The sequence below is a fragment of the Mytilus californianus genome, unplaced genomic scaffold (genome assembly GCF_021869535.1).
Source record: "Mytilus californianus isolate M0D057914Y unplaced genomic scaffold, xbMytCali1.0.p SCAF_12, whole genome shotgun sequence".
Taxonomy (NCBI): domain Eukaryota; kingdom Metazoa; phylum Mollusca; class Bivalvia; order Mytilida; family Mytilidae; genus Mytilus; species Mytilus californianus.
The window spans coordinates 33,261,202-33,287,067 of NW_026262604.1; the positions used below are offsets into that span (position 1 = coordinate 33,261,202).

At 33.2% G+C, this 25,866-nt stretch overlaps 2 protein-coding genes across 6 annotated transcripts in view; one reads left to right on the forward strand and one right to left on the reverse strand.

Moving 5' to 3' along the window:
- Positions 1-25,866, forward strand: part of LOC127721730 (NADPH oxidase 5-like) — a 41,240-nt gene that overhangs the window by 561 nt on the left and 14,813 nt on the right. For 3 of the 5 annotated variants that reach the window (XR_007991419.1, XM_052228526.1, XM_052228530.1), the window contains exons 1-8: positions 1,327-1,473; positions 9,127-9,934; positions 13,471-13,485; positions 17,537-17,648; positions 19,869-20,019; positions 21,659-21,869; positions 22,877-23,268; positions 23,957-24,132. Coding sequence is in view for 4 of the 5 variants with exons in the window: in XM_052228526.1 (XP_052084486.1) it covers positions 9,459-9,934; positions 13,471-13,485; positions 17,537-17,648; positions 19,869-20,019; positions 21,659-21,869; positions 22,877-23,268; positions 23,957-24,132 (1,533 nt within the window). In the remaining variant the exon portion in view is untranslated. Of the gene's footprint in view, positions 1-1,326; positions 1,474-9,126; positions 9,935-13,470; positions 13,486-17,536; positions 17,649-19,868; positions 20,020-21,658; positions 21,870-22,876; positions 23,269-23,956; positions 24,133-25,866 lie in introns of those variants that run through there. The other 2 variants (XM_052228527.1, XM_052228529.1) reach the window with 2 other exon arrangements.
- Positions 2,911-6,368, reverse strand: LOC127722400 (zinc finger protein 239-like). The gene is made up of 3 exons (XM_052229274.1): positions 6,327-6,368; positions 4,705-5,239; positions 2,911-3,924 (listed from the first exon to the last, which is right to left on the reverse strand). Exons 1-3 carry the CDS (start codon positions 6,366-6,368, stop codon positions 3,692-3,694), a joined length of 810 nt encoding a protein of 269 aa, XP_052085234.1. The 3' UTR covers positions 2,911-3,691.

Sequence of the window (25,866 nt, forward strand, 5' to 3'; positions counted from 1 at the left end):
GTAAAATAACGCGGTTGGTTTTGAAAAAACAATAGATATGTTTTATATAGACTTTTTGAAGTTAAAGGTCATTTTTATTTAACGAAAATGCACTTGTTAAAAAAATCATGAGTCACCACTGCATGCGCTATGTTAAAAAAAATCTGCATAGCAACAGTACCGGAACGAGCTGTCCTTTTTTCTTCTTCTTTGTTTAGTAACACACTGCGAACACTCTAGAAATGAACATTATGTGAAGCAAATACGGAAATCCTCTATCAATTGAACTGCGTCAATCCCAAATTTCATCGTCGTAAAACTGAGTGATAAAACTCAATTACAGAATTTCCTTCGATATCTTCTTTTTTTTGCTGTTGTTAGTTTTTAAAATTCAAATTTTTAAATTTTTCTGAGTCAAATTCTATCTTTAAAAAAGTTTCGAAATTTTAGTTAAGTAGATCGAAAATTCGATTACAAATAGTCTGTTGCCCTGTCCGTTATATGCTTCCGGAGAAATGTTAAATTTATTTCCAATGTTATTATTTGCAAATTGAAGTACCTATTTATGTAACAAGTTTAACCTTTCTAAACAGGTAAGGAGTGTTCCGACATATTGAACCGATTTAATTTTAGAATAGCAAATATCATGTTGACATTTGATATTCCTTGAAGGTTTCTTTATTTGTTTCAAAGAAATCATTGAAATAATTGGTAAACAATTTGCAATTATTAAGATTATAACTAACCATCATAAAAAAAAGAAACTGAAGATACCTAAAAGGCCAATAAAAAATTATAATCAAGGAAAACCCAACAGCAGCATGGCAAAACAAAAATGAAAAAAGGAGAAAATGCTACATAGAGAATTATATTTGTTGAAAATCAAAGGAATTAAGTATATCTTAAAATTTATAGAGTTCCAAGAAGACATTTACACTTTAATTAATTTCATTCGGAAATACGTAAAAAACAATTATTATGACACCTATCAATTGAAACAATATGATCATATTCTATTTTCACTTGTTAAGATTCAAAGAAATATAGTATAATCTTTTAACATGTTAAACTTACAAAGTTTTTTCGAGAATATGTAAAAATGAAATGTTATTCTCACTATACAAACCCTTGTTATATAATATGATTTTTATCAATTAAAACAATATTATATTTCAATTTCATTTAATTGTTAAGATTCAATTGACTAATTCAATTCTGGTGAAGAGGAACCTTAGGGATCCTGTACTGGAAATCAACTATAAGTAATTGAATATATTTGTAAATGAAATGATTGCATGATAACACCTGTACTGCATATTGCATGTTGTGTAAATACCCGTATAATTATTGTCACATAATATAGCATGCATGATATCATTTGTAAGGCGGTATTTAAATTCTGATTAAGATCACAACAATCACTAAATCAATAAGACGTGGAAAAGAAACACAGTCTTAATTTTTTGGACTTTTTTTGAGATTTTTAGTATCACGGTAAGTTTCGTATTATCAGTTAATGTCTTCATAATAGAAACATTTGGGATATTCGACAACGAATGCCTCTTCAGTGATGCTCGAGGCAAAAATATTAGAAAGTTCAAAACCTTCAAAAAATACAAAAGTTGAAGAGTTATTAAAAAAAAAAAACCAAAGATAAAGCCAAACCCGTAAAAGGAATAAGAGCTATGCAAGAGGGAGATACATTCCTTAATTTAACGTAACATGTACGTAAATGAATGATCTTGCGGAATTTTATGAAACTTTGCATACAACTAGAGCACGAGGGACTGCACATAAACATCGAAACAGTTATATATCTATAAATTTTATACTTTCTGAGATATAGTAAATAAAATATTCGGAAAATAGTAGTACAAATGTATAGAATACACATAAATATCGTAAAAAAGTTCAGCAATTTTGACTTAAAATTAACTTTTCTCGAAATCCTGTCCTACGAATTTTCTTTAAAAATGATATGTTATTGCTACTGAAATTTCCGTATGCAGATCCACATGCTAACATTGCTTACAAAATTTCATTAAAAACCGTGAGTTTGCTCATTTATGTACCTGTTACCTTAAAATGATTTCGAAATTTTATGACAGTAACTTCATTTAAACAATATCCGTTAACATGGAGAAAATAAATAAAGAATAGAGAAAAAAAAGTAAAAAATTAAAGAATTAATAGTAAAACGCGCATGAAAAGAAAACTATCAGCATAACTTAACCAAAAATAAACACCATCGACAACGGGCAAATTGGCAAAAAATATGGAACTAAGAATTTGTTAGGATTTTCACCTTTTCTTTTTCTTTTAGCCCTTCAAAACATAATAGTATCTTGTTCCCGTGATGACATGCTTTCCGAGAGTCAGGAAGGTCGTGTGTTCGACCCCCAATTTAGTCAAACCAAAGGCTTGGAAAAGGGTGCATTGCATTTGCTGCTTTTCTGCTACGCTAACGGCATTACGGAGTAAAAGAGTAACGTGTCGGTGGTAGAATGACAGAACTTTCAGTGGACTGAAACCTTGTGAACTATCACATAATAAAGTATCGATCAAAGACAAAGCAGCGTTCCTATTCATTCCAAATAAACACATTCTAGTCCTGATATTCATGAAATATTTGCCACTGTACGTTAAACACCATTTGACCTTTATCCCCATCATTACTGTCACCCATTAAATTAGACAGTATCAGAACTATCAGTGACTTGCATACTGTCAAATTGAAGATAAGTCAGCTATAATAACATCAGGATACCAGGATTAAAATTGTGTACGCCAGACGCGCGTTTCGTATACAAAAGACTCATCAGTGACACTCGAATATAAAAAGTAAAAAAAAAAGCCAAATAAAGTACGGAGTGGAAGAGTATTGAAGACCCGGAATTCAGAAAGGTTTTGCCAAATACAGCTAAGGTAATTTATTCTTGGGATAAACGATCCTTAGTATTTAAAAAAAATTGAAAGTTTTATTAATAGTTAATTTATGATTATTGTGTCAGTGAAAAAATGGATAAAATTTGATATTGAGACTTTTCGGACATTTGTAACATAATTTCGTAAAATCATTATTTTTCTTGTTGATTAAATATTTCTCAGGGATTTTGTTAATTTGTATCGTGAAAGGTTTAAGTCAAGCTAATCTTATTTCATGTTTCAGTTTGTTTTTCAATTAGCTAGTTTGTTATGTAAATTGTTTTATCATTTCAATATGACAGATTGGATATACTATGTCACTGAGCAATTCCAATTGTACAATTGTATTCCATGCTGAACTACATTTTGTATTAAATCATATATCACAGAAACCAGAGTCGTCATTTGTTGCAAGAGTTAGTCCCAGAGTCAGAGTCGGTGCAGACTTCAGAGTCGGTGCAGACTAGTCGTATGTGTGTGTGGTTGAAGGTCAACACACATAACCCAGTCACAAGATTCAGATTCAGATTCAATATTTTATTAAAGTCTCACCGCATACAATTACATATATTATTTACACAATAAAATATCATACAGGTACATAAAACATACATTATATAACAACAAACTTTAAATTCACATTGTATGTGCCAATCTTAAAAGATATATGAGAGACTGTACAAGCAAGATACACCCAGTTTATATTTGTGTCATTATGACCATATCAATGATAATTGTAAACACAGAAGTGCTGACTAAAAGCTTGTGATACCCTCGGGGAGAAACCTCAACCAGTAGTTGTACAATGATAATTGTAAACACAGAAGTGCTGACTAATGGCTGGGGATACCCTCTGGGAGAAACCTCCACCAGTAGTTGTACAATGATAATTGTAAACACAGAAGTGCTGATTAATAGCTTGTGATACCCTCGGGGAGAAACCTCCACCAGTAGTTGTACAATGATAATTGTAAACACAGAAGTGCTGACTAATGGCTGGGGATACCCTCTGGGAGAAACCTCCACCAGTAGTTGTACAATTATAATTGTAAACACAGAAGTGCTGATTAATAGCTTGTGATACCCTCGGGGAGAAACCTCCACCAGTAGTTGTACAATGATAATAGTAAACACAGAAGTGCTGATTAATGGCTGGGGATACCCTCTAGGAGAAACCTCCACCAGTAGTTGTACAATGATAATTGTAAACACAGAAGTACTGATTAATGGCTGGCGATACCCTCGGGGAAAAACCTCCACCAGTAGTTGTACAATGATAATTGTAAACACAGAAGTGCTGACTAATAGCTGGTGATACCCTCGGGGAGAAACCTCCACCAGTAGTTGTACAATGATAATTGTAAACACAGAAGTGCTGACTAATGACTAGTGATACTCTCGGGGAGAAACCTCCACCAGTAGTTGTACAATGATAATTGTAAAGACAGAAGTGCTGACTAATGGCTGGGGATACCCTCTGGGAGAAACCTCCACCAGTAGTTGTACAATGATAATTGTAAACACAGAAGTGCTGATTAATAGCTTGTGATACCCTCGGGGAGAAACCTCCACCAGTAGTTGTACAATGATAATTGTAAACACAGAAGTGCTGATTGATAGCTGGTGTTACCCTCGGGGAGAAACCTCCACCAGGTGTTGTACAATGATAATTGTAAACACAGAAGTGCTGATTAATGGCTGGGAATACCCTCGGGGAGAAACCTCCACCAGTAGTTGTACAATGATAATTGTAAACACAGAAGTGCTGATTAATAGCTGGCGTTACCCTCGGAGAGAAACCTCCACCAGTAGTTGTACAATGATAATTGTAAACACAGAAGTGCTGACTAATAGCTGGTGATACCCTCGGGGAGAAACCTCCACCAGTAGTTGTACAATGATAATTGTAAACACGGAAGTGCTGAATAATGGCTGGTGATACCCTCGGGGAGAAACCTCCACCAGTAGTTGTACAATGATAATTGTAAACACAGAAGTGCTGACTAATGACTGGTGATACCCTCTGGGAGAAACCTCCAACAGTAGTTGTACAATGATAATTGTAAACACAGAAGTGCTGACTAATGGCTGGGGATACCCTCTGGGAGAAACCTCCACCAGTAGTTGTACAATGATAATTGAAAACACAGAAGTGCTGATTAATAGCTGGTGATACCCTCGGGGAGAAACCTCCACCAGTAGTTGTATAATGATAATTGTAAACACAGAAGTGCTGATTAATGGCTTGCGATACCCTCGGGGAGAAACCTCCACCAGTAGTTGTACAATGATAATTGTAAACACAGAAGTGCTGACTAATGACTGGTGATACCCTCTAGGAGAAACCTCCACCAGTAGTTGTACAATGATAATTGTAAACACAGAAGTGCTGACTAATGACTGGTGATACTCTCGGGGAGAAACCTCCACCAGTAGTTGTACAATGATAATTCTAACACAGAAGTGCTGACTAATGGCAGGGGATACCCTCTGGGAGAAACCTCCACCAGTAGTTGTACAATGATAATTGTAAACACAGAAGTGCTGATTAATAGCTGGTGATACCCTCGGGGAGAAACCTCCACCAGTAGTTGTACAATGATAATTGTAAACACAGAAGTGCTGATTAATGGCTGGCGATACCCTCGGGAAAAACCTACACCAGTAGTTGTACAATAATAATTGTAAACACAGAAGTGCTGATTAATGGCTGGTGTTACCCTCGAGGAAAAACCTCCACCAGTAGTTGTACAATGAAAATTGTAAACACAGAAGTGCTGACTAATAGCTGGTGATACCCTCGGGGAGAAACCTCCACCATTAGTTGTACAATGATAATTGTAAACACAGAAGTGCTGACTAATGGCGGGGGATACCCTCTGGGAGAAACCTCCACCAGTAGTTGTACAATGATAATTGTAAACACAGAAGTGCTGACTAATGACTGCTGATACCCCCTGGGAGAAACCTCCACCAGTAGTTGTACAATGATAATTGTAAACACAGAAGTGCTGACTAATAGCTGGTGATACCCTCGGGGAGAAACCTCCACCAGTAGTTGTACAATGATAATTGTAAACACAGAAGTGCTGACTAATGGCTGGCGATACCCTCGGGGAGAAACCTCCACTAGTAGTTGTACAATGATAATTGTAAACACAGAAGTGCTGACTAATGACTGGTGATACCCTCTGGGAGAAACCTCCACCAGTAGTTGTACAATGATAATTGTAAACACAGAAGTGCTGACTAATGACTGGTGATACTCTCGGGGAGAAACCTCCACCAGTAGTTGTACAATGATAATTGTAAACACAGAAGTGCTGACTAATGGCTGGGGATACCCTCTGAGAGAAACCTCCACCAGTAGTTGTACAATGATAATTGTAAACACAGAAGTGCTGATTAATAGCTGGTGATACCCTCGGGGAGAAACCTCCACCAGTAGTTGTAAATAAACTCATCATAGATACCGGGATTAAAATTGTGTATGCCAGACGCGATAATAGTATAAGGGAACGACCATTTAACTTCAAAGGAGGGGGTGGGGGTTATTTTTTTTCCTAAAAAAATATTCTGATCCCCAATTTAATGAAAAAAAAATTGTGGTCAAGCAGATGACAAAACAAAATATTCTGAATCCAGATTTTCCCATACCTTATAGTTTAAATTTGAAAAAAATAATTTGATTGATAGCGTCGAGAAACAAAACAAAAAAAATGATCGTGCTTTGCGAAAAAAATTTCTGACTCAGACGAAAAACCATACATCCCCCTTGAAGTTAAATGGTTGCTCCCTAAAAGAACCATACAGGATACTAGCACTTTATATGTGGATATCCTCTTGTATTGCATGTACGTTTTTTAAGGTTGTTTGATTTATATATAATGCTTGGTTCAGCTGACTTCTGCCCTATTTGAACATGCATATATCTACACGCACTATACGTAAACACAATAGTACTGTGTAAATGTAGATTTTGAATGATATTTGTTTCTTTTTCAATGCCCCCTATAGCCTTTAAAAGTCTATACTCGTATTACGTCACTTATTTTAACCTGACCCGGCATGGTCGTCTGAACAAAAGATAAATAATCACTAATATCATTGTAGATGTGATAATGACGCTGAACACGGATATATGATAATTTATTGTGGAACGGAGAATAATATGTTGTCTACCTCGATATTTTTCTACATAATTGCACGAATCAGGACAAAGAACGACCTAAAAAAAGCTACACAAAAAATATGCCTTTATCATCTTCTTTTATTTATCTCCCAAGTTACATTACCATACCATTCGATTACAAACGGAAGGACCTCTAGTCTATCTACAGTAGGGTCTGGATGGGGTTTTACATAAAAGAGGATTATGGACTAAAACTAAAGACAAAATATTCCCAAAATATATAGAACAGAGCGAAATAGGGGGAAATATAAAGAATAGAGACAATGGGGTGCTAAAATATAAAGAATAGAGACTATTAAATGGACAGCCTTATATAGAATATTGAAAAATAGTATAAAGAATTAAAGAATGAAAAAATTGAGAACCCTCACTGACCCTCCTACAGTGATAGGTATCATGTCTGTCCGTCAATTCGTAGGTTGCGAGTTCCAACCTTAGTGAGGCGTGCTCGATTCAGTCTCAATTGATAATTATTACCACATTTTCTATCGAATGCGGTACTGTCTCCGGGCAATTTTGTCTCCTCCACCAATAAAAACTGTCCATCATGAGATAGGGTCGCTGAGACTAGCATGTTAACTAGCAAATAAACATTACAAACAGATACAAGGATTAAAATTTTGTATACGAGACGGTCGTTTTGTCTACAAAAGACTCATCGGTGACGCTCGAACCAAAAGAGTTAAAAAGGCAAAATAAAGTGCGTAGTTGGAGAGCATCGAGAACCCATTGGTTTTGCCTGGGGGATATATCATTTGTTATTTCAGTAATTGATATTTTATAAGCATTTGTCATTCTAAACTATATACGTGTATTTTTTTTGTTTTAACATGTTAGTAAATAATTTAAATGATTCAATCTAACTTAAAATTAAAAAAAAAAGGTATTGAGATCAATTTCGATAAATACGAGAGAATAGGCTCTAGTTTAAAAGTACTGTTTTAATTAAAAGGCTACAATATTATAGAATTTCTTGATAGTGGTAATATAATCACAAGTGACGAGATACCGTGCTAACATCCTAAATGGCGAAGAAATAGCAAAATCTTGAGACCGGATGACGTCATAAATCTATGAGTAGAGGAACAATAAATTAATGTAATTCTTATTAAAAAAGTGCAGCTGTTACAATACACACTTTTACTGATAAATTATTAAATAATCCTTATTTCGTATGAAAATATTATTACTTTATTATAAATATTAACCGTTTAAGGAAGATCTGGTGTCTCCCCCTTCTTGGATTGTAGAAAATCCGAAAACAACTGGTCTAGATCTTTTTTTTAAATATGCAAATTTTGAGAGAGGAATGCAATTCATCTATAAGAACTTATTATCACGATCGGATTTATGTCGGTGTTATCAGCGTAAGAATTTTGGTGACTAACTGAAAAGAAAATTGAGTTACTAATAAAAGTATAAATTACATAATTTATTAAATTAATACCATTGGATCCTATAACATAAACTTTAACATCACAACTAAAATACGGATTTTGGCCGGATCTTATTCAGTTTGTTCTATTGTTTTGAATACTAGCTTTGTTTGTATTTTTTATTACTTTTTTTCCTTTACATTCTATCCTGAAGGGGGCGGGCGACAGTCGCTGTCTTTCCTTTTAACGTAAAACAGGTTGTTTTCTGTATTTGTTTGTAGTCTTTTATTTTGTTACGATTAGTTATTACCTTTATTTTTAAAATTTTAATATTACATTTGATCTAATTAAACATATCTACATTCAAGCATCGTTTTATATCGTTATGAAATTTTAAAACCGTTTTATTTAACTTCAATATGAAATAAGAAGAAGTGGTACATGTATGAATGACAATGAGACAACTCTCCACCAGAGACCAAATAACGGTAATGTAGAAGTTAACAACTGTAGGTCACCGTGCATCCTTCAACAATGAACAAACCCATATCGCATAGTAAGATATCAAAGGCCCCGGTTTGACTAATGTAAACAATTCAAAAGACTCCAATGTCTCATACTTATATTAAATTAAAATCATCTTTTTTATTTTAGAAAACTTTGTCAAAAATCAAAAACAACCTAGAGGTAAACACGTGGTTACAATCACCGTCGACAATACAACTGGTAGTCACATTAAAGGCTCTATACCTTTGAGGGAATTGTGTAACAAGTCTAAGGCACACCAACTGTCAAGCAGTACAAAACTATGGAAATCGCACGATGATATATATACAGCAACCCAAGATATTCCGAATGGTCTGAGTCTGGTACGATATCTTCCATCTAGTCCAAATGACAGTTCGTACCAACAGTTCTTAAAGTCTACGCCTAATATACGAAGTTATCTGATAGACGAAACAGGGTCCCAGCTTAAGATTAGTGAGATGAGCAAGTCGAAATACACAAGTCCAGCACTAGGTCTGGCATACATGAAAAGGGAAGATGTTGCGTACACGAACCCTGCTTTTATTGACTCTAAATCATCAGTTTCGAATGAATTCGATACAAAGAGCACAGTGGTCCAAGATATCAGTTCTAAAACCAACGGTCATCCACAAACTATTGGTTTTGAAGATGATTCAAAGAAAGAATTTAACGGTTCAATAAAGGGGGCCAATATTTTAGAAACAAATGGAAAATCTACGCCGACAGCTCAAGTAATGCCCAATGTCCATTTCAAGGTTGACAACTCTGATGAATATATTGACAGTGTCAAAATAGACATGATGGAAGATGTCGGAAATCAATCAAACGGAAGTGCCGAATTTCCCAGAAATGCACCGGATGCAGAAGTACCATCTAAAATTAGCCACGACAAGACCAATATTAATATAGTACCTGGAGATACTAATAATGCAGAGTAAGTATTGTAAAATGTACATTAAGTTTAAATATACCGTCTAATCATGGGAAGTGTAAGTACTTTTTTGTTCCAATCTCTTTGACAATTAAATATATAAGTTTGTTGGTATTATTGTTGAAAACATCAGCTAAGGTCAATATAGTGTCTTTAATTCTATAAGAACAAATGATTCGCCAACACCATCAAAAAATAAATTAATCGCCAAGAAAATATTTTAGTTAAATTCATTTGATGATCTTTAATTTAGTAGTACGCTTTTATGATATTCTTACGTTCAGTGTAAAATTTGCATTTTGATAAATGCATATAAATTTTTAAATTATTTATGTTATTTAAGGAATTATTGCATGAGAATGAAACACTTGATATTTTTTGTCATAGGAAACCAGACATTTCAAATTTAAAATCAAATTACAATGTTAGTCACAAACAATTATAAATCTATTTCTCACGAATAAAGAGGTGTTTTGTTTCACATAATATAACATTTGTTCTTCTTACAACAAATCTGACAAAACGCACTTTTTTTGTATTTTTATTGTCTACGTTCTAATTGATACCAAATATTTGTATAATTAGAATTAACGTTTTCTATCAAGATTTATTTATTAAGTGGTTCATTTATAACAAAATGCAGATATCGTATTAAAAATCAAGTACACGTTCTTGCATGTAATTTAGCACGTTTTTGTTTTAATGTAAATATACTGCATTATAGACCTATACAGAAAGGTGTCTTCTTTAAAAATAGGTAAAGCGATCAAGGGGGTCTCATTGGGAAAGGGGGGGATCTTATCCCGGGTCCCGCTTATCGTTTTTTTTTCAGAATCCCGTAGCCCGCTTATCGCTGTAATAATAGCGCTTGGAATTTCACGTGTCACGTCCGACTTCGTTTCCCGTTTTCACGCAAAATAATTTGACTTTTCAAGTGTCACACTTACAAAAAATCGGCCAATCCCGCAACACGCTTACACCCTAATGAGACCCACGATCAACATGTATACTAACATATATATACGTTTAACGTATTACTTGTCAATTGAACAACGTATAGCAAAATCCCTGGCATGGAATTCAATACTGTAAAATATACACGAACGTGGAGAATTTATAGTTTTAAAATAGTTAGTATGTTAGATAATTTGCAAAGTACTAACATAGTATAAATTTACTACACATGTTTTGTTTATATAACTTCAAACTGGACATATCTAAGTACTTCCTTATAGCAACAATATAATGATAGCCTACTAGAGAACTAGAGTCCTCCTTCGTAACTTCTCTGCCATTATTGTTACACCAAAAAGGGGAAGTGAGAACGGCCGAGAATTTATGATTGGTAGAGTTGTATTTCATTAAGTATCCTTCACTGTGCCGATTATAGATTTTTTGTAGAAATAATTTTACAAGCAGTTCTAAAACACCATTGACAGTCAATTTGAGTAAAGATGTTCGGGTATAGGAAATTCAATGCAGATCTACAAAAAAACTTTTTTCATTCGGTTAACCTCTGTAGATTTCGATATCCTACATCCAACTTGTCGAGGTATTCCGAATGTATTTTCTTTTTTTTTTTGTTTGTCTCGAGTTTCTGTTGTCCGTAATTGATTGACATAAAGCCTACCGAGCCGTTTAAGTCATGTATGCTGAAGCAGTATGTCATTTCTGAATTTAAAGAACTAATATTTGATAGTCCTGTCTGTAATTAATTGACAGAATTAAGGCAAAATCAGTCGCTTGAATCATTATTTTCAATTGTGTATACCAAAATGTTGTGAAAAGTTGACAAGGCCGTTCCTTATCCATGAAATTAAAACCAATGACAACACATTATTCTATTATAGTAAAGTTTTCTTTAAATTCTGAAAAGATGAATTGCGGACAAAATAATCGCGGGTTCTTATCGTTTATTTTAAAACGTACTGTATTTTTCTCTAGTAACTAATTTCAGATTATGCACTTTCAACGGTATATTATAAATTGCTTGTATTGTGTATTACAAACCTATATATATATATATTGAAATACAAATATAAATGGTTATTTTTAGTTATTTTGATAACAGGTGAGAGTACAGTAGCATGCTTCAGCGCCATAATAATAACACTTGTTTTGCCATTTCCCTCTACAGAATCTCAAGTTGTTCCCTCTCAAAACTTTTAACAGTAATATTTGCTAATTACATTTTCCAATCGTAAAATATCGGGAACTCAAGTATCTATTTCATTCTTATGGAATAATCGTCCAGCGGAATGAAAATTATTATATTAAAAATCATTAATATTTAATTATGGCCTTTTAACATACCTATCAATAATAATATTTCAACATAAACTTTCTTTAAGTCTATTTCTCTCTGTTGCTATTATATTGAATATGAGCTACCTCCTTAGCCACTCTTTAGGGCTACATTTTATCCGTTCAAAAAGTACACAAATAGTAAACAAATAGTAACCAAATTGATGAATATCATAAATATTAAAATGGATCTATGTACTATTAGTTTTCAAGATGGACTTTCGTTTTATAGTCTCAGTGCAATTTTTGTACATTTTCTCTTTTTGATAAGACAAGTCAGCATTAAAAACTTGAAAGTCTGCCATCAAATTCAGCATTGTTCATATTTGCAAAGTCCAGTCGTCTGCTTTCCGTTTTCCCGCCATTGAAATTAAAATAACAGCTTAATTCTGATTGACTGCATTACCCAACAATTTCCAATAAAACTGACTATTTAAAAGTATAATTTAAAATTTATTCGAGTGATTTTTGCCAATATATATCTGCTTGTAAAAATTCTAATTCAATAAATAGAGAATATCATATGGCTTTTTTCAATATCACATCCGTATCAACCCGAGACACCAATATAATCCCAAGAGCTCTGCTAGAGGGATTATATAGGGTTGAGGGTTGATACGATGTGTGATATTGGAAAAGCCATATCATATACACTTTATTATATACATATACCTCACGTATACGTAGATATTTTTTATGTGACATGATGTCATACCTGTAGGCAAGGAGGTTTGAAATGACGTCATACAGATTATAGGTTTGACATGACGTCATACAGATTAGGGGTTTGATAAAGCCTTTGAAACAGTGACTGCAATCGATGACGTGACGTTATACAGATTAAAGGTGTGATAAAGCCTTTGCAACCGTGCTGATATCGATATCATCACGGATGGCTGATACAGCACGCTTGCCAATGAATGTATTACACATACAATTTATCTGTATTTACTACTAAGTATATAATAAACGTTTTTAAAGCTAAAAGACGTGACATAAATTGACGGCTGTATGATATTACATTAATGAAAAATATGTATAGTGAAAATGAATCAGGTGCCGCCGAAACTAAAGTAAAAACAATATTCATACAAATTATATAATATCTACATAGTGAAACAAGGCTATTTTAAAAAAAAACATATTCTTTTTGAACTTTTAAATTACGAAAGGGAAGAAGAAGAAAGAAAAACAATCTGTATATTTTAACGTCTCTCACATTTGGTTATTTTTAGTTATTTTGCTAGCAGGTAAGAGTACAATAATATGCTTATCAGCCAGAATAATAACACAGACTGATTATTTTTGTTTTTAAATGTTGAAAATATGAAAAAAAGACAAAAAAAGTGTATGTAAACCATATCTGTTATGCTTAGATATACGCTACAATTTATGCTTTCATATATGCTACATGTATACGCAATAAACACTTAGCCTATTTTTCAGTATTTGAAAATATACTCTATGCTTAGTTACTCGTTCATATGGATTTTGGGTACACAGAGATTGCATAAGATATCATATGTATAAGGAACTGAACTCATCTACTACTAAATGTATTGTTTTAAACTAACAACCATAAATACTCTTTTTGTAAAATAAGTCCTATACTTTTCGAATTCTCCCATTCATAGTTTTTTCAAACAATCCAGGGAAAATTTTTATCCCGTCAAAATTCTTAATTTTTCATATATTTATCTAATAAAACTAGCACATTGATCAATCTCTATTTTTTCTTAATTTTTCTTTAAGACTTGACACCGACGACATTTATGAAAATTTTATTATTTCAATTGATTGATTGATTGTATTTAGCTAAACGTCCATGGGCAAATATTTCACAAATATTCAGGACGAGAACAAGTTCAATTAAACCAATAGGCAGGTTAATCACACTCGCTTGGTCCCGAGCATCACTGAACGGAAATTGATTATCGAAAAGCGCATATAATCATCTTGTGCAGTAAGGTTGATAATGTTAGTACATGACATGTCATTAAACTACTTTTAGATGCAAATCTAATCAATTATTCTTATGTCAAAATAGAAGGCGTGTTCAATTAATTCATTCATGTTTATTTTGTGTGATGTTAGTGTAATAGACAAGATAATCTTAAATTAAGATGAAGAATTACGGCAATGTTTTGAATACTATGTAAATTTATTTTAAAGATTGCAATGCAAACTCATTTTTGTGTTATTCGTTAAAACTGTAAACGATGTTTACATATCATTCATTCGTTTTTTTTTCCTAAACTTCTTAGCTTGCATAAAAGCACGAATATATGATTAAATAAATATCAATGTTGAGTTTATACGAATTCGTCTTTTATTAAAATTTATTAGGATAATGATTTGTCTACTAAAACGTTGATCTAAATAAATAAATATTTTTATTGTCATCTAAACATATACACATATTTTGACAAAAACAAAAACGGCTAATATGGCAAAGAAATAATGATTCTATAATAAATGAACACATGGGAAAAAATATAAGCCTTCTGCCCTATGTATATATGTCTATATTACGTCAACAAAGCTGTAAATCTTAATGTAAATATTTGAAATGAATCAAATAGAGACTATTGTTGAAAGATCTTTCCGAAAAAGCTTATCCTTAAAATGGCTATTTGAATCATCAAGATAAAAGGTACCAACCATTCATCATTCATTTTTAGGGGGGGAATGGGGGTAATAAGTTGTTTTATTTTAAATATCTTGTAAAAAAAGTAATTTGTTTGAGAAGGAAAGTGAAAATTTATTGAAATTTAAAAATAACATTGATTTAAAAAAAAATGTTCCTGTGTGCTATTGAAACGAATTGTGATTGTGTTTAACACTACAGGGAGATAACTCTGTAAAACCAGCTGAACATTTTAATCACGATCGATTGTTAAGAAAATATTTAGCTTCTCAATGATCAAAATTAGCGTTTGTCAAACTGCTCTATATCCAATGAATTTTTTCCGATAAAGTGTGTGGTTCAAGTTTATTGAATTTTTAATATTTTTGTCAAAGGGTCAAAATAAATATTTTGTCAAAATTTTATGAAAATTAAACGAATCAAATTAATTTAAGTCAAGGTGTTTGGTACCACCTTAATAAATGTAAACGTTGACAAGAAGTGATTGCATTGAGAGAGAAACCATGCCTCATACAAGTGACGAAGAGTCGGTGCCTTCTCTTTTCCATTTTAATCGCGGTGAAGGATGGGATAAAAAGAGGTACACAGAAGACCATAATTCAAACAAGTTTAGTAAAAACACTTAAAATAATAACAGTACTATAGCTTATATATAAAAAGAAAACACTTAAGTGGATCAAATTACACTGAAAACAAGCTAATAACATGCTAATACTAAAAATCATTCTTTTATATCGTTTGCTTCTACTCTGTATATAAACTCTTTCCTTGTATATATATATTTTTAATATTATTGCATGCGAACACCGTTCGATATATTTTCCCGTGTTCTTGCTTCTTTATTTGTTTATTTTATTTTTTCAGCTATTGTTCTTTGTGGTCTTACAAAATAAAACGATGTCATTCCGTTTTGAAATGATGCAATCATACAAAATCTCATAATTCTTAAACTGTGCAAATATAAAAAATATATTATAGCAATTAAAATTTTACATATTCATTCAATATTTTAATAATTCTTCGATCTGGTATTCTGCAAGTCTCAACATGAAGCCGAGCTCGAACTTGTTTGTCCTGATTTTGTTGTTGACATATTCATATCAAATATTGTTTACTAGCATATACAATGTATGCTGGTACAGCGCAAGGTCATTCCCTCATGTGTTTCAAGGATTGTATGTTATATGTTATTGAATGTTAATATTTGTAAATTAATATATAATTCAAAATAAAGCATTCATTTACGTGACAGCAAATATTCTAGGTTAATTTCCATAAATCAAGGTTATATCAAACTTGCTATAATATATACAACAGGTGCATATTAATGCGGGACGCCCCCGGCGCGCGCTTTCTCTAGAAGAGAAAAAAACCACATGTAATGAATTTAAAAGTTCAAATTACAGTCAATTTTGTGTCAAAATAAGGTCCTCTAATTCCTTATCCTCAAGAGCGTCCCTCAACATCAAATCTGGATCCGCACCTATACCACTGAATTGCACTACATGTAGCTTTCTCATTGGTAAAAGACCCAATGGCCAAAAAAAAAAATCTTAAGTCAAAGAAAAGACGACGACATCTCGAAAAAAACGTTAAAAAACTATGCCACGAAAAAACGTTAAAAAAACCATACCGCAGTCAACTTAACACTACATAAGTTGAGAATGGAAATGGGGAATGTTTTAAAGAGACAATAACCCGACCAAGGAGCAGAAAGCAACCGAAGGTCACTAATACAGACTATATAAGGAACAAGAACTCCACCTAAACTACGAGGTGTTCTCAGATGCTCCGGAATGAAAGACAATTATATATGAAATACATTACAACGGTCTCAATAACAGAAATTATGTAAGATAATATAAAAAATGAAATATAATTAAATAGTCGTCGAGACAATGCATGAAGTATTTGCCACTGGACGTTAAGCATCCGATAACCAACCTTATAAAGTAGTAAATGGTTAGAGACCACCGGCATGGAAATGTTAATTTCCTTTGCGGTACCTATTTTTACAGGAAAGTTTACCAAGGCCAGCCATCAACTAGCCAGGAGGGGTTGTATCTGGATTCATATAACAAAGAAGCGGAAGATATCGAGGGGGGAATTCAAAACTCTTTTAAGTCGAAGAGAAACTGTTTCTCGTTTCTCGATTTGTATATAGGTTAGTCCGTTGGTTTTCCTGTTTGAATTGTTTTACATTAGTCATTTTGGTGCCCTTTATAGCTTGCTTGCTGTTCGATGTGAGCCAAGGCTCCGTGTTGAAGGCCTTACTTTGACCTGTATTTGTTTACTTTTTATGCATTGTGACTTGGATGGAAAGTTGTCTCATTGACACTCTGACTCATACCACATCTTCTTATTTATAATAACGACAATAAAAAAAAAAACGAAAGACAACGAATAAGTCCATAAACACTACTATAGAAAACTAAAGACTAACCGCACCAAAAAATTGGGGTTGTGGTAAGGGAGGAGGAGGAAGGCAGGTGCTCCGGAAGTGTATGCAAATCCTGCTCCACGAACTGCGCACGTCATGTTACACATATAATAGATACAAATATGTTTTTCAAACGTCTCAATAAATCTTAACAGTAGTAATTTTTAAATGATCTGTGTTTTGATATTATTATGTTTGTTTGTTTCTAAAATAGAGATGAAGAGGTTAAATGGTTGGCATGGATGGAAGTACAGTTCAAAAAGATTGCAGGGGAAGATGGAGAGATAAGTTTGGAAGAGTTCAAAAATGCTTTGGGGGTGAAAAAGGTAAATTCTAAAGTCACTCAAAATCAAAATACAGATCATGTGTCAAATCTTTGCTTACAATGATCTGCAGTTATACTTTCTGTTTCGAAGAACTTTCGGTTCTCTCTGGTTTTGACTCATTAAGAAAAGCCTTTAAAAGGCTGAAATTTCATTGGCTGATGTAAAAATTATCATAACAGAAAGTAAACACAGTGTTGTGAGATTATCGTAAGCAAAGCTTAGACACAGAATCTGCTTTTAAATCAGATAAGGGCATTCTGTCTTTTATAAATCTTCGTACATGAGTTGTCAAAAAATTATAAGCCTAAATTCTTAGACAGCAACAAAACAATAGAATAAGTTATGTGTGCAATAATTCAAAAATGCATTGGTAGTGAAATTCAGTCTAAGGCAAAGGTTGTTTTCTTTTTTAATGACATTTAGTGAATATCTCAATAGGACACTCTCTCCCTATCTGTATAAAAGTCAATATGGCGGCTCCTTAGCGAAATGTCAACTGTGGATTTGACGGTAGCTTAATGTTAATAAAAATGACAAATGTTGGGGTTGAGATTTAAATAAATTTTTTTTTAGTGGTTATTTAAGAAATAATTCATGCAAGCTATAGATCTATTAAAATTCTTCAGCTTTATCTAACAGGGGGTAAAATAGAACAGCAACACATTAGGCATACCCACCCTCGCTGCAGTTTTTTAATAACCGAATTTGTCCTATTAGAATCGAAATAATTCATGGAACGCTCAGGATAAAATTCGAATATCACGGCCCAGCCCATGTGTAAATTTTCAACAAATCTATGGCTTCCATGAATTATTTCTTAAATGAACAACAGTCATCCCCCAGTAAATATAGCATGAGAGTCTGGATAGAATAGAGAATGATTGACAAAACCATAAAGAAAAACGGCTTAAATATCTAAATATACAGAGTTTAAGGACCTTCATCCAGACCCTCTAATATGAATAGCAATTATAATGTTAACTTCTCACTATACACCTAGAAGACAACATAGCTTATTAAAAATGTAATAAAACTACAATAGAACAAAGTTAAGATTCGAAGAATTCAAAAATGCATTTGTGAGTGAAAATGTTAGAGTCAGTCAAAATTAAGTTTCTCGCTGTGTTTTTAATTCTTTGGTCGGTTTGTTGTCTCTTTGACACATTCCCCATTTCCATTCTCAATTTTATTATAATCCTTAACAACAGGCAATTACTGTATATACAAGCTATACCGTATTTTGAAAGGTATCAATTGTCCTGAAATATTGGGTGCAGGACGCAAAACAGACTCCATTTAATCATTTCAAAGTATCAGACATGCATGAAATATTTGCCTCTCGATGTTCGCTCTTTTTTTGCCAAATATTCGGAATCCTCTGGTTTATTCCATGTAGTACCATTAACAAATTTTGCCCACTAACCCCTACTTTTCTTTCCATAATTTGATTACATATAGTTTTAAATGTCATCTTTGAAAATCTTATAAAATCCTTGTTATTTTTTCATCGTTTTTGAAAGAAAAAAGGGGCCAATAGTAAGTGTTTGAAAAATCAAGAGAGAATTACTTCCCGCCAAATTTTCAATGGCTTATCTCTCGAAAACAAGCACACGGACCTTTCATTTTTTTCTGCTATTTTAGTTTCTTTATTTATATACTATCAATTTATAACAGTCTTTTAAAAGGCTTGTTATTTTGAAACAGAGTAGCGAACATCCTTAAAACAGACAACATTAATTCAATTCAAGGTTACAATCATACTTAACATTTATGAAATATTTACTACTGGACGTAAATCAGTCATCATTTATTCAATTCAAGATATCAACTGTCCCGTTCCAAAACAAGTCTAGACAAAGTTATATTAAATAAATACAACAGAAATTTAAATTTAAAATAAGTTTGTTAAACAAAACATACGTCCAAATCAGGAACCTAATGTTCAGTGCTTGTCGTTTGTTGATGTGGTTTCTCGTTTCTCGTTTTTTTATATAGATTAAACCGTTGGTTTTCCCTTTTGAATGGTTATACACTAGTCATTTTCGGGGCCCTTTATAGCTTGTTGTTCGGTGTGAGCCAAGGCTCCATGTTGAAGACCGTACTTTGACCTATAATGGTTTACTTTTACAAATCAAGACTTGGATTGAGAGTTGTCTCATTGGCACTAATACCACATCTTATATCTATGAATTATTTAAAATTATACATATTTTCTTTCAGTCATTTTTTGCTGAACGTTTCTTTACCCTGTTCGATAGTGACAGAAGTGGTTCCATAGAATGTGACGAACTAATGGTTGGTCTCCGTAAACTGACCAAGGGGACGCCGGCAGAAAAACTCAAATTCCTCTTCGATGTTTATGATGCAAATGGTAGTTTACTAAATAAACTTATAATTTTATTTTCTTATTTATGACATAAACCATGTCCTAAATAAATATAAAAAAGAAGATGTGGTATGATTGCCAATGAGACAACTCTCCACAAGAGACCAAATGACACTGAAATTAACAGCTATAGGTCACCGGACGGCCTTCATCAATGAGCAAAGCCCATACCGCATAGTCAGCTATAAAAGGCCCCGAAATGCATGTTATATATGCATAATTAATATTTATATATGATATTTTTAAAAAGGCACATCGTGAATGATTTCATGTTCAAAAACCCTGTACTCACTACATAGCATTTGATTACCTTATATATAAGAATAAGAAAGTGTGGTATAATTGCAAAAGACACAACTCTCCACCAGAAACCAAATGACATAGAAGTTGACAACTATAGGTCACCGTACGATCTTCAACAATGAGCAAAAGCACATACGGCAGCTACACATGTACTACTCGTATTATAAGGAGAAGAGTTGCTGTTCGTCATCTTGCAATGTATAATTAAATACTGCAACAAACTTGCTATTATTCTGTTAGTAATCTCAAAACAATCAGATGTTATACCATTAGCTAAGATTTCTTCGGTGGTCTCATGGTAACGTGTTCGCCTCGAGTACGACAAGTGGTGGGTTCGAACCCTTTCTGTTGTAAATACGGTGCGAACACAACGCGGGAACGTCACTTGTTTCTTATATTGTAACGAAAAGACTTTGTGACGTGTCACTTGTATACTTGGGCATTTTATTGATCGATTACATTATTATAACATGCAACGTTTTCTTCCTTAACTCACGTATTCTCGACACTTTCCGGGTCAAAACAAAGACTTCACAATTGTTATTTGTTGCTTATCCGCTCTGCCAGTTGTATAATGAAAAAAAGAACAAAGACTGGTTAGTATGTGTCTGGTAAGATGAAATGTTTTCCTTTAGACTGTTACCTTTTGAACTAGCAAGTTAAAAACTCCGGCGCAGTGTGCATGTCTAGTACAAAGTAGGGTTAATATTCATATGACATTAACATGTTTGCGTCCTGAATATGCACTTAATTTGCCGCTGGATGTTAAATAGCCATATATTATGGCCATCACCAGTTGAGAGGAAAAATATTGCTCACAACTTATTGTTTAGAAATTTGATATTTCTTTCGTACCAGTTACAGCAATTTGTATGCCCCTGTCGCGGCGGAGGGGACATTAAGTGTTACCCTTGTCCGTCTGTACGTCCATCAAAGTTACTGTTCTCTAACTTTAGTTTGCCTCAACCTCATGTTATGAAACTTATACACAATTCGTATAACCACAAAAAAAAAAAGATTCCGAATTTGGGTGCCGTCACTTTTACCGTTCTAGAGTTATGCCCCTTTATTGCGTTACATGCAAGCGGAGGCATTATCTGTGTCCCATGGACACATTCTCCAATTATTTCAAAATGTCTCAAACCCAAACGAAATTGAAATTTCACGTAATTAAAAATTGAAATTTGGAATTTAAATTTTTGTCAAGATTATTCTATAACAATTAAGGGTTTTAAATTTCTAAAATCATCTAATAGTCTAAAAAAATTATTTAGATTTTTGTAACAAGGCATATCTTAACATCTTAATATTTTCCGAAAAGAAAGTGGTACTATTGATATCGATGAACTGAAGACAGTCTTGAGATCCTGCATGGAAGAAAGTTCCCTACAGCTGAGTGAGGAGGATTTAGACAGTTTGACTGCTTTGTTGTTTGAATCAGCCGATGAAGATGGTAGTGGTGAAATATCATTTGACGAACTGAAAGCTGAACTAGAGAAACATCCGGGTGTTATTGAAAATTTATCAATCAGGTAAAGCATTTACCTAAAAGGTCTACAGCGTATATGAATGAAACCTACATTCTACACTCTTTTATAAAATACCATTGAAATTTTCCGGGGTGTTATTGAAAATTAATTAATCAGGTAACGTTAACGTTAATAAAAAAATCTAAAATGTAGACTGTGTTATGAAATACCATTGAAAGTGTACTTCTTGTTTACAGATTTATTCAAATTGACAAACGTTTTACCGAAATGAAAATAAAGTGATATGATCGGTAGTGAGAAAAATATCCACCATGATAAATACTTTTAAACGTGATATGTTTACACAATTCTCAATATCTCTCATCTCCAAGCATATCTGATAAGCCTTAATACAGAAACACCTATCATGCACATCGAATTAAAGATAAACTAGTATTGAGTTTGCAGAATTGTCACCGTCAGTTGTGAATTTGACGGTCGCAAATACATTTTACTTTAGATATTCTAATCTACCTTCATTCAATAACATATATTGAAGGTGTTCGTCCTCAATATGGTATTATCGAAAGTGGAAAGTTGTATTCGATCTATTAAAGGAATGATTGTAATATTGTTTTCTGTCTATGAAGAAATAACATAAAGAATGTGGTGCACACTGAACAATCCGTGTAGCTGGTTATTTTAAAGTGTGCACCACATTTTTATGTTATTTCGAATAGACAGAAAAAATATTACAGTCATTCCTTATAATTTAATTCTAAATTCCATTTTAAGTCGGAGTAAATCGTGAAAAAACCTTGATGACGTCACGATCACATGACAAAATTATGTCTATGAGTTGATAGACAAAACACTGTCAGCCAATCAGAAGACGCGTTACATCTAAAATAAAATTATTTTAAATTATGTAGAATGATTGATACAAATAAATTTAGTAACTAGCAATTGAAACTGATTAAAACTAAACAAATAAATAAAATAGGGAGTGAAATCCCATTATGAAATAACAAAATCCAATCACCATCTGATCACCAACGTTTATTTTTTAGTGCCGCTCAGTGGATGAAGCCGCCAGTTAAGAAGAAACAAAAGGATGGTTTTTCGAGATATTTTACAAAAAGATATATTCTAAATAATTTACGAAAAGTTTTGTTCTTTTTATGGTATGTTCTGGCAAACATTGGATTTGGAATTTATGCTGGTTGGAACTATCGCACATCAAATGGATTTATTATTGCTGCCAGAATTTGTGGAATGAATTTGAATTTCAACTGTATGTTTATACTCGTTCTTATGCTCCGTAAATCATTGACGTATCTACGCATGACAAAAATAGGCAATTTGCTGCCGATTGATCAACATATTTTATTTCATAAAATGGTCGGAATCATGATAGCGTTTTACAGCGCTGTTCATACAATTGCTCATTTGGGGAATGCAAGTAAGTATAACATATGATTTTAAAATTTCTTCTCTTCTTGAAATACTTGAAACTGGCGTTACTCAATCAAATTTTAGCTCGAATAAATAGTCATGTGTATAACTGCAAAACACAACTATGTATTAGTTTAATTGTTTCAAGGTAGTTAGAGTAAACACAGATTGAAATAATGAAAAAGAAATTTTAAAACACACAGTTTTGAGGTTATTTTGAATAGACAGAAAAAATATTAGTCATTCCATATAATTTAATTCAAAATTCCATTTTTGAGGAGCAAATCATGAAGAAACGTTGATGGCGTCACGGTCACATGACAAAATTATGTCTATATGCTGATAGAAAAAATACTTTTAACCAATCATAAGACGTGTTACATCCAAAAAAATTATTCAATATTGCGCATTAATGTCAAACATCAGGCACTCGTGTTCTCTTACAAATAAATATATGTGTATGTCTCATTTATTTGTAGATGATGGTTTTAAAACAATGACCAAGGAAACCCCTCTCTAAAAAATAGATAAATAAAAATAGATACTATAAAAACAAACGTTACAAGTTATAATTTTTTAGAAATTAAAAAAATCACATACAAATACCTCAGAAATTAAACTTTTTATTAATATATTTATCGAATGTTCTGATACTGTTTGTTCTTCTCTTCTTTATACAATGTCTTCTTTCATAGTTTTACTGGATAGATCCAGAGACGACCTGAAACTTTGGGAGATTTTATTCACTACCAAGGCGGGCTTTGGTTGGGTTTACGACACAGCTATCCTGACTGGATGGGGATTAGATATCATAGTGGTCATAATGGTCATCTGTTCTATGCCATTTGTCCGGAGAAGTGGACACTTCCAGGTACGTACAACGTATGCATATATGCATGAGCGTTAAGATGTAATGGAAAATAAAGTAAAGTCTATAAATTTCAACCTGAAAATGTGTGATAAACTATGAATCAGCTTTGTCTTTATTTGCCATGATAAATAGCATGTAAAAAGGGAAAAGACTTGATGTTTTCGAAGGTTTTATCTAATCTAGATATAAAGAGACGTTAAAATGTATGCATTTAAACGATATACTTAATCAGTATGGTCACCTTGACATCTCCAATCCAGCAGTAAATCCCATCCCGAGGGATGTCCGTTTAGCTATACAGTGCACAGGGGCGGATCCAGTCATTTTAAAAAGGAGAGGGGTCCAAACCCAGGATTAAAAAAAAAGGAGGGGGGTCCAACGATATTTCCCTACTCAAATGCATTGATCGTCAAAAAAGGGGGTTCCAAACCCTGAACCACCCCTGGATCGAGCACTGCTTCATGAATTCGTAGACACGTACGGCTGGAATAAGAACGTTACATGCAATGTCTCACATTCACTCTAAGAAACTGCCACGCAGTCTGCACTTTTAACAGCCGTTGTACCTGCGCTCCTGAGATCACCCCCAGTTTTTGGTGGGGTTAGTGTTGCTCAGTCTTTGGTTTTCTATGTTGTGTTGTGTTTTGTTTGTCTTTTTCCTTTTTAGCCAATGCGTTGTCAGTTTGTTTTCAACTTATGAATTTGAATGTCCCTTTGGTATCTTTCGCATCTCTTGTAAGTGATTCGGATCATACAATATTTGTCCAATTGCAGTCCAAATGTCATGTATAGGCTCATGCCGACCAACCGTGTCAAATACTTGCCACTAGACACTTTGGATTGATATTTTTGTTAAGTTTAGTATTATGATAGTTCTTAGCTTTTTGGAAATGAAATGTAAAAATATACTCAAATAGGACAGCGTCATACAATTGTTTCTACAATTGTTAAGCGACTGGAACGGCCTATATTTGAGATATCTTTATAGGAATTATCTTAAACTTAAAAGGACTATCAATACAACTGTGATTTGACCAGTCAGAATGTACATTGTACGACAAAAGAAGAAGCTATATAATTATACTTGTATATTTTTCTTAGTTCGAAATTTTCAAATCATGCACTAAAATTAAGCAGATGAAAGTAGTCAGTCGTACATTGTTTAAGAATGTTCGCTCCTCTTGTTTTTGAATTTTGCCAGATTTTCGGAATCCTCTGGTTTTATCCACGTAGTACCATTAAAACCCCTCTAACCTCTACTTTTCTTTTCACAATTTATAACATATAGTTTACATAGGCTGGTCCTCTCCCTTGCAACATATCTGTCAGAGCCAAACAGATAAAGGACAGGGAACCAGTCTAATAGTTTACAAAGCCATTTTTGAAAATCCTATAAAATCCATGTTATTTTTTTCATAATTTTCGAAAGAAAAAGGTGCCAATGTTAAATGTATGAAAAGTCTAGAGAGAATTATTTCCCGCCAAATTTTCAATGGCTTATAACTTGAAAACAAGCACATGGTCCTTACATTTTTTCTGCTTTTTTAGTTCCTTATTTTCAATATACTATCAATTTAAGACAGTCTTTTTAAAAGCTTGTTATTTTGAAACAGAGTAGCGAACATCCTTAAAAGTGTTATATTCTACTTTACTGAATAACTGAATCAATATTTGTGAAGGTTCATCATTGGCAAAATAAAATGATATGATCCGTTTGTAGGCTTTTTGTTCGGC